This window comes from Salvia hispanica, chromosome 3, assembly GCF_023119035.1.
Source record: "Salvia hispanica cultivar TCC Black 2014 chromosome 3, UniMelb_Shisp_WGS_1.0, whole genome shotgun sequence".
NCBI lineage: Eukaryota > Viridiplantae > Streptophyta > Magnoliopsida > Lamiales > Lamiaceae > Salvia > Salvia hispanica.
The window spans coordinates 7513868-7524448 of NC_062967.1; the positions used below are offsets into that span (position 1 = coordinate 7513868).

At 32.1% G+C, this 10581-nt stretch overlaps 1 protein-coding gene and 1 non-coding gene across 2 annotated transcripts; both read right to left on the minus strand.

The window, feature by feature from the left end:
- Positions 1–1579: 1579 nt before the first annotated feature.
- TRNAE-CUC lies at positions 1580–1652 on the minus strand. The gene has a single exon. It is a non-coding gene; the product is annotated as a tRNA-Glu (tRNA).
- Positions 1653–3799: 2147 nt separating this feature from the next.
- Positions 3800–7045, minus strand: LOC125212436 (GDSL esterase/lipase At5g45960-like). The gene is made up of 5 exons (XM_048112607.1): positions 6712–7045; positions 6278–6408; positions 5950–6186; positions 4217–4481; positions 3800–4152 (listed from the first exon to the last, which is right to left on the minus strand). Exons 1-5 carry the CDS (start codon positions 6992–6994, stop codon positions 3959–3961), a joined length of 1110 nt encoding a protein of 369 aa, XP_047968564.1. The 5' UTR covers positions 6995–7045; the 3' UTR covers positions 3800–3958.
- Positions 7046–10581: the final 3536 nt, after the last annotated feature.

Consider the following 10581-nt stretch of genomic DNA (forward strand, 5'->3'; position numbering starts at 1 on the left):
TTGAATTTATAATCAATTAGATTTGATCGACGAACAAATCTAAAGAAGGTAAAATTGTAGCTACGGTTGGAACAATATATAGAAGTCTCCCAAAATCAAGCAGAGATGTTAAGCAACGACAATACTTGCCAGCCTCTAATATCAAAAAATTAAGTATTAAATATGACAGTAAGATTTTATCATATACTAGCCCCTGCTTTCAGAAATCAAGTTTTGTCTATATAATTCATTTTTTTTCTATTTCTAATCTATTTCTTACTTCTTACTTCTTACACAGAGATGAAAAAAGAGGTTGATTTTTGAATGTAAGGACAATTGAATTACATTTTAATATAAAAGTTGTTAATCTTCTACTCAGTTACTTGCCTCTTTTGATTTACCAGCCTGTTAATATATATATGTTCACAAATTCAATGACTGCTAAAGTTCATAACTAAGATTCCATTGAAATTGAAGAATGGGGATGGCCGTATAGGAAAAAATTGGATTAACAAAATTGATCAAATTGAGTGATTATATTAGTGATTACATCCCATTATATTTATATTTTTTCATTAACAGAAATTAATGATATGTTCTATTCCATATTTAAGTTTCATTTTTAACTATAACTATTTATGTGCATCGTACGTATATCGCATTTTTGCAAAGCACGAAGGGATTATCTGATTCTCTATTGAATAAAAACTTATTTTTCTTTTGGAATAATCCTATTATAAGTAATGACCTTAATTAATTAATTTCTTCATTTTCTGTGTTCACCTTCACGGCTGTACTAATTAGTTATCTATATTTGGCGCATCTGGCTACTTTTCAAGCATGTTATTATACTGAATGCACAATTTTTTCAGACAATGGATCGACTTCAGATACTTGCCAGTGTGTTACTAGGAAGCAGAACAAAGAAATTCGACCTCTACCTACAATCAAGAACAATGTAAAGAATGTGATGTTTTGACATCTGAGGAGTATTTTTGTTATAGTTTTTAGTTAATGAATAGCATCACACTCACACCTTTACAATTTATATGGATGTTATAGTTTTCATGTATATAACTATATTTTTGTTATATGCATATACATTTTCTACCGCCGTTCAACCCGAATTTGACTCAAAAGATTTTGATAGTATATGTTTCTATGATGATTTTAAAAAACATAGGGAAATGATTGTAGCCTTTAAGTACTATCATCTAGGGTAGAAAATGTTAGCATGTCTAAGTAGATATTTTTAAAGGAATGTTTTTATTATCAGACCAAGGTTGATATCTAAACAGTAACTATTTTCGTGCATTGTACATACTTAACCCGGAGACAAAATCTTATTCTATACAAAGTAAAAACTTCATTTTTTGAAATAAAATGACATTAATTCATCTATTTCCATATATTTAATTCATTTTCTTTTATATATACTTATAAAATTCCAGAGTTTTATCCTATTCCATCATCTATTTCAGATTACGAAGACTCTAGACTCAAACAATAAAAAGGGGTAAATCAAAAAAATGAATCATCTATTTCAGATTACGAAGACTCTAGACTCAAACAATAAAAAGGGGTAAATTAAAAAAATAAATTCCGTTGCCGGGACTTGAACCCGGGTCTCTCAGGTGAGAGCCGAGTATCCTAACCAACTAGACTACAACGGAATCATGCTTTAACTTCTACTGCATCAATCTAAAATTGGACTAATCTATCATTAAACACTGTAGCATTATTAAAAAAATCAAAATGTGTTTTCCATGTCAAATTCTAGATAAAATATTAATGCTTAGGTAATCAAAATGTGTAAGCATATAAAGTAAGGATGGATCATATTCCGACTGACCGACACCTTCGTTTCGTCATTATGGGCTTGTGGCCTTCTAAATTACTTCTACCGATCACGATGCATTACAATCACATTTTTTAAAATGTACTCCCTCCGTCCCCAGATAATTCGGGTCACTTTGACCGGGCACGAGTTTTAAGAATTGTAATGAAAAGTGGGTTGAAAAAGTTAGTGGAGTGTGAGTCTTATCTTTATATATTAATTTTATAATAAAATGTGAGTAGGAATGAGTTAGTGGAATATGGGGTCCACTACCAAAAACGGTAAAAGTGAAATGAGACAAATTATGTGGGACGGACCGAAATGGAAAACTGAGACGAATTATCCGGGACGGGTGGAGTATTTCCTAGGCTATTTATAGTTAAAAATAGCTATGCATATAATTTAGTAAAATTCTTATAGGTAATTCATTGTGAGACACAAAACATTGAATGCTCGCCCGAACATATTCAATACTTTTGTCTATAAAAAATAATCATGCTTTTTAAATAAAAAAGATTTTGACTATTCAAAAAATTAATTTCTATTTATTTATAGTTAATTTTTTCTCTTCATATTTTTCAACACTTCAACTAGTATTTTTTTAAGTATTTTTTATTTATTGTTTGCATTAAAACTTGTGCCGTTAATAATTAAATTACTTTATATGAACTGGAGGTATACGTAGTTGCTAAGTAGCTAGTTATAATAAGTAGGGACTTTGAATCCTATCAAATTTATCACATATTGTATATAATTCTAACATCAATTGAACACCCTTGAAAGAAATTGGTCATGGTGTCGGCTTACAGAATGATATTGGTAGTTAATACTACAATTATCTGTGCCGCCACTTTGTCGTACCTGAGTCACACACCCAATTGCTCACAAGTCACAACATCTGCCGGTAACAGCCGTCAAAGGCCAACTATTTACCTTAAGGGATCGATTTCCTTCTCCAACGGCAGACTTGCCACCGTCTTATTTGATAGGCAATCTCTACTTTACTTTTCATGATTGAGTACTATCTCCATCTTTGGAAAAAATAGAAACTTTTAAAACGTTATGGATTTTAATACATAAATTGTAAAATAAAATAAGAATTAATATAGTGAGAAAGAATGAGAAAAAATGGATAATTTAAGATGAAGGGAAAAAAATAATAGACGTAGTGTTAGAGATTGTGGGGTCCGTTTTCTAACAAAAAAATTAATTTTTTTACTAAAGAGACAGACTAAAATAAAAATAATTAATATTACTATTTTTAAGGAATGGAGGTAGTATATGTTTAATGCTATAGTGTAATTTATCTAATTTTACTTCTTTTAAGTGGATATGAATCAAGAAGAGATCATCCCAAACTATTAAATAATTTATCAATAGTATTATAGGAAATCTCTAACTGCCTTTAATCAAGCTTTATTCAATAGTATTATAGGATATCTCTAACTGGCTTTAATCACGCTTTTAAGTGATAAATGTTCTTGTATGAAAAGTGAGAAAAGACCTATTTTCGTTTTACCATAAATCTAAGACAAAAATCATCACACTTCGTTGTGGAAAAAGGGATTGGATCCCACGAATTTGGCATGTTATTCGATACAAAGATATAATGTATTGACTGATAACAATGTATAGATTTGATCTTAAAGCTAGGGGTGGCAAATCATGCGGATTGAATCGTTATCGGGTTGATCTGATAGCGATCCAACCCAATAAAGCCTAACATGAATTAGATGTGTGTGTAGTTAAACAGTAAAAAAAATCAAATAGTATGCTCTATAAATCAATATACTCCATAATATACAGTATGTATTGAATAACTGATCAGCTAGGGTTTATATATTAGGTACCAATGTGGCTCCATCCGTGTGTGATACCAAATTTTAGAATTACCCTTCTGAATTATAGTTTTCAATCTAACTATAAGGGGGTCTGATAATATTATCTCTTAAAGGGTGAAAAAATAGAGATTGGATTTTAAAGTATAAGAATTTTCTTGTCCCTCAATTTTCATTAAATTGTGAAGACCTCCTTATTTTAGAATACAATACGCTGTTGATATTACATTTGGACAAGCTAAGTAGAATCTTTACACACGTGCACAAAAATAAATAAAAGTATGTAAATTTGAAACAAAAATAGCTAAATGTGCATAAATCGATCGACAAGAGGACGGAGGCCCAGAAAAACAGAATAGTAAGCGGCTTGAGTTGGGTGTACGGAATCCCAGAAGAGATACTTTGAATTGTCCAAGCAGACTGGAGAGAACTTATTACACATTACCGAAAATTCAATCATTCCGCTTCCACAGCAACCCATGTTCACATTCTCAAATCCTGCAATTTTTCAAATTCATTATCATGTCAGAGCACCAGATTCCTATGGGGCAGAGATTGTTACCGTATTGTTTGGGGTTTTTGACCATGCGATCTATGGGATTAAATATATCGACATATACGATAGTGGAGGCGGGAATCTGCTTTTGTATAGCCGCCAATTTGATTTGGAGCAAAGTATTATAACGGCGGGCGACGGCGGAGAGGCGCTGGATGCAGCCGCGGTGAGTAAGAGCGTTGTCCGAATTAAGCGTGATGACAGCTGGCACGCATCCTATTGGTGGCAATCCCACAAAGGCAATCTTCCTTGCTCCCAATCCCAATAGTCCCTGCACCAACCAACAACCCTCCTTTATTACTCCTATTACCATTTAATTCAACCAATTTTTCATTTTTGTTGCTCAATAATTGTAATATTACTTCAATAAAATTAAGATTTTTAGCTATATATTGTCACAAAAACATCCATCAACAACTGCAAGTATCAGCATTTCTTCACTAGATTACTGTATTCAAAACATGTGATTTTTTAATATTTTAGATGAGAATTTACACATATATAAACCTCTTAATAACTTTAGAATTTGGTGTGAAATAGTGCTATTTCATTTGGGAGTAAAGGCCAAATATGGTTCCTAACATATGGTCGTTTTATCAATTTGGTCCTTAACATTATCATTTTGATTATTTGGTCCCTCACAAATAAACTCGGACCCGAATCGGTCCTCACTTAACAGAACCGTCAAAAAATATACGGTGATTGCAATTTGACTATATTAAATTACTAATGGTAATTAATTATACCTTATAATTCTTAATTCCTATTAAATTACAAATTATTCATTTCATTTTGCAACTGATACTATCTTTTTTCTAATTTTGCTAATAGGAAAAGAATTATAATTAGGTATAATTAATTACCATTAGTAATTTAATATAGTCAAATTGCGGTCATCGTCTATTTTTTGACGGTTCTGTTAAGTGGGGACTGATTCGAATCCGAGTTTATTTATGAGAGACCAAATAATCAAAAAGATAATGTTAAGGACCTTATTGATAAAACAGTCATATGTTATGGACCACATTTGACCTTTACTCTTAATTTGGCGATATATTTTATACTGGGCGATATATTTGATACTGAAGTATAGAAAACATATGAAGCGTATATAGAATATTTTAGATATACTGAAATAAATTTAAAACTTTAAAAAATTGGAATATAAACCGTATTTTTTATTTGACTGGCTATAGACGATCTCCTTTCCTTATCGAGAATGCATATTTATAGTGCCGTATTTCCACAACAAATAAAAAAAAATGTATCGTGCCGTATATATAATGCCACATAAGTACATCATATTTAAAACCTCATCTGAATTCATGAAGCGGTTGAAACCTTTTATTGAATCTGTTTATGTGTCCACATTCCACATAGTTGGTAGTAGTATTTATTTATTTTTCTGTTCACTCTCTTCCCTTTTCTCCGATTTATTATGGTCTTTAAATTTTTGGTTTTCAAGCTAACACGTTCCCTTTTAAAAAAAAATAACCATATTCTACTTAATATGGCCCACCTCATAAATATGAAAATTATGATGGATGATCAGGCCAACAGATAGTACACACTCTTTAATCAAGCAAAGCTGTCATTGGCAGCACTTATGGACTTGTTTTGTAATAAAATTATTGTTATAGTTATTAACACTTATAGAATAATATAGTACAAGAAATTGGAATGAATGATAGTTGTATTTGTTTATGTAAATGTGATGGAGAAAGTATAGTATAGTGTACCTGAATGAGTTGTTGGCCTTGCTGTAATAAGAATTCCTGATAGCCAGAAATATTGTAGGTTTTGCTTCGAATTTGGGTGGGCCCATAGTAATTAACCATAAAATCGTTAGTACCCGCGCTTATTAGAATAAAAGCACTACTTATCAGCCTTCTCGTTTTCTCCTTTCCAATCTCCACCTCCATTCTTGATTTGTACTCTTTGAAATATTTCAATTGCTTTTGTATAGGAATCACCCCCTGCATTTCCACAAATCCACTAAAGTCAAAACTATATAGTACATGTCACATGTGTGTGTGAGAGAGATAGAGATTAAAGGGAGAGAGAGACATTGATTCGGGCAGTAAGGGGATCGAAGCCAGTGCCGGCAGAAGCAAAACAAACTCCGGTCTTGAGGTCTTCGACGGTGAGCGTTGGGTCTAAGTAGGGTGGTATCATGTCTTTGATCCCAGCATAAGAAGCTGCACTTTCACATATATAACATCAGATGGACTTCTTCATGTACTTGTACAAACTAGTTGATATAGTATAACTCAAAACTTTCTTGATTTGGTAGTACTTTTTGTTTAACCATATAACTACAAATTAAGTAATCTTGTAAGAAAGTTTAACATCACAAGTTAAATAGTATAGAAAAAAAGAAACTGATAGTACATCTCAATTCTGGGCGTAGCAGAATCTTACCAACTGAGTTGAGCTTTATAGTTGTGTATGTTATATAATTTTGTAACATAATTATGAATGAAAAATAGGACAATACTTACACAAGAAGTCAGTGACGAGCTTGCCGTTAGTAAACCTTCCGGTGGCAATGTGGTCGGGAAGATCCTTGCCGTAGGGCGGGAAGTTGCTCCGACTAACAGTTGGAATGTAGTTGTTGTTGCCAGAATCAACTGTAGAGTCACCGAACACAAAAAATGCAGAGGTTGTAGTGTTAACCGCAGCCAACCTCCGCGTTTCTGCAGGTTGCAGTGTGAAAACGACTAGAACCACTAAATGAACAAGGAATAGCACGGAAACTGTTCGGAACGAACCGGAGAGAGACATGATTGGAAAAAGAATCTAAACTGTTTTTTTTCCGGATTCAGGAAACCATTGCTTCTATGTATGTATATATAGCCCTCTTTCATAAATAACTTTTGCCAATAGTAATATACTCCTGTTATTTTGGTTTCTATCAATCATGCGACGTGCTCTTATGTATTCTTTAATTTTAAATAAATAAATAAGGTAGTTGGGTGCACAATTTCTGTACATTCCCTTGACACCGGAAAAATGACTTCTTTTTAGATCGACACAGGATTTTATGAGTATTCCAATAATAATCTATACACGCGCTACTATCACTTTTATCAATTTTATTAATTATATCAAGCTCCACAATCTACTAATGCTAGCAAGGGTAACAAATAGTCTGCAACACCATGTATAACATGATTGATGCATGTGTGAGGCATTTTACAATGAAGATGTATCTGCAATATGAGTTAATCTTTTAGTTGTTTTCTAAGTTTTTTATTTAATTTCAATTATTTTGTTTGTGTCAAATTATATCATCTTAAGGATTTGAATTTATTTGTAGTAGTTGTTTTCGATTAAAATTTAAAGTTGAGTATGGATATAATTCTATCCCCTTAAGGATATATCTTTTTGTTTCCAGTATTAGTAATAGAATTTTTCGTTGCCAATATATCGACAGTATTGTTAATTTTTAAAGGCAACTTTTGGACGATTTAATAAACGAGATTCGGAAACTTGAGATTATGTAGCAGGTGATTTCATTTCATTCATATTCTTGGTCATTTTCGAGTGCAATTCAACATCAATTTTATTATGCTTATTCCAATTCGATTGCTAACGATTTGTTGCAATATTTGGCAAAAAAATTACTACAAATTAAACATATATACAATTGTGTTTCTACCTCTTGCTCTTTTTTGAGACGTTGTGACGTCCAAATTTCAAATTGGAGAGGGCACGAATTGAAGTAGTATAAGAGCATCCGCAATGGTGCATAGGCCAGCCATAGGCCAGCCATTCTCTCCTCTGCCACGTCAGCAACACTAAAAAAACCACCTGCCACGTCAGATTTAGGCCAGCCATAGGCCAGCCGCAATAAAAACAATTCAAAATATACTACATTTACGGAATTAAAATTACGATTAAAATACGGAATTAAATTTAGACACGCGTACGGGAAAATTCATTAATTGCATTTAAAAAAGTTACATAGATTAAAAAAAAGTACATGCATAATAAAGAAAAAAAACTATCGTCGTGCAGTCCTCCGTGCCCACATCTCTTCAATTATATCCTTTTGTAGTTGAATATGAGCCAGTAGTACTATTTATCATCAAAACAAAGTCATTTTGATAGATTTAATTATCACTTGAGATATAATTTTATCACATAAAATTTTATCTGGCTAAAATGCTAAACTGTAGAAAACTAGTAACAAGATTGACTAAGTCCTTCAGTTAAACGAATAAATTAAGGAAGGTCCACACTCGTTGAAATGACTCCACACCATTAGAAATAAAATTTAAAAATCTCAGTGAAATGGTCCCATTTCATTTAAATGCAACGGCTATACTTTATGTGCAACATCCATCCATTTTTTGTAGTTCATAATTTCTACCTACTTTTGTTTCCATTATTATTTCGGAAATACCGTTTTTTTGAATCTATTCCTAGCTCCAGAACATTCATCGTTTTATCTTTCAATTTTATCATTCTTTTTTTTTTATGGTGCAAGAACATAAGGTGTAATTAATTTTCAATCATAATGTATGTTACTTCAATTCAAATGTAGAGATAAATACGACAGCGGAAAACAGCTGGAATGCTTACCATTTATGTGATTTTATTTTGTTCTTGAAAAAGGCTGATTAGTTTTATTGGCTAAATAAATTAAGGCAACTGTCCGCTGTCGAGGGATTGTTTATGTCATGTCTTCAAGTTGAACTAATCAATTATAATTTATAATACTAGTATAATACCATAATATCTTGTTTATTATAATTTATAAAATACGCAGATCTTTATAAATTAAAAGTGTGTAAATATTAATAAGTGGGATTTTGCATATCATCTCTCAGATTGCATAACTAATAAAAGGTTAATTATAACTAATTTTAATATTTTTGTATCAAACCACGAATTACGTACTATAGTTATAAAATTGATACATTAATATAATAATGTGTCACATCTTATTCATGCTACATATACTAAACTGGCCAATATTTTAGATTCATGATTTAGAATCTAGGATTTTTTAAAGAATGAGTTTTAGGCAAGCTTAAATTAATATAACCCAAAATTAAGTGAATTAAAATCCGTTGAAATTTAAACACGGTTTCTTGGCGTGAACATGACTCAATCACTGGAGTCTTGATTGCGTAGGATTTTTAGATTTTGCTTCAGAAATAAATATGATTACCACATTTCTTATGCTCCTTCTCAAATTCTAAATTTTTTTCATAAAAATCTCTTTAACCTGATAAAAACTTGAGTATTAATTTGATTCTGATCATGTTGGTTATAAGTTTTTGTGACTTTTCAAAATGTACAAAATACTTGCGTCAAATAATCCGGTGGGAGCTGGTTATATTAAAATCCAAACTCATAATTCGTGATATTAAGTATAATTAATACTACTATCTATAAGCGTGTGATCTGTATTTAAATAAATTAATGTCCACCAAGAACCGTGTGCAGTAATTCTATATGTATCATGAAATGCTTAGAGTATCTCCATTCCCCGAGAAAAGGATTTTGTCAATATCTATATAAATGATCTTTCCCCCGCGTTCAGCTATAGCAAGAGCCCCCGAATCTAGAGCTGCTTGTCGTTCCAACCCAGTTCCGATAATGCATTTCTCGGACCGAGAAAGCCAGCACGGTTTCGGTTCGAAAATATTTGAACTTAAAACCGAACCACGGTTCAAAAATCGACGGTTTTCGTTCGGATAAATTCTCACGGTTTCGGTTTGTAACCGTAACCGGCGGTTATGGTTTTAGTTTTAACCGCTGGTTGCTTGGTTCGGTAAACCTTGGGCAGGTCTAGGTTTTACTATTAACTTTTTCTGTGTCCGCCCTGGGACTGCAAAGATATATAGCGATTAGAATTTTACACCGGTCAGCAACATTACCAGTTTTTAAATTATGTGTGAACACGGGCAAATGCATGTATATTCGTGGGATTGACTTTTGATATTTCTCCTAGCTACTTTTTCCTCATCACACAATCTATAATCTTAACAATTAAGCAAATGGATCGTCCAGTTAATTGTTAGCTAATAAAAACCAAGCAGCAGCACGTCACCCCGTGCACCTTTTTCAATTTATAACATCCTAGCTACATATATGAAAAATAAGTACTTAACATCAAAATATTGCTTCTTCACCAAACAATCCTCCTAAATGTTTACTATACATCGAATGTTCCAAGTAATTAATCACACGCAGACTTGTCATACTAGATTATCTAAAACTTCAGAATCATCCTAGAAATTTGCTACCAATAACTTGCAACACAAGTTTCTTACTCTTCCCGAGGTGGATAAAAGTCATATACATATATATATATATAACCACAGCTGTTGTATCATAAAGGATCATATTTTTTTTTC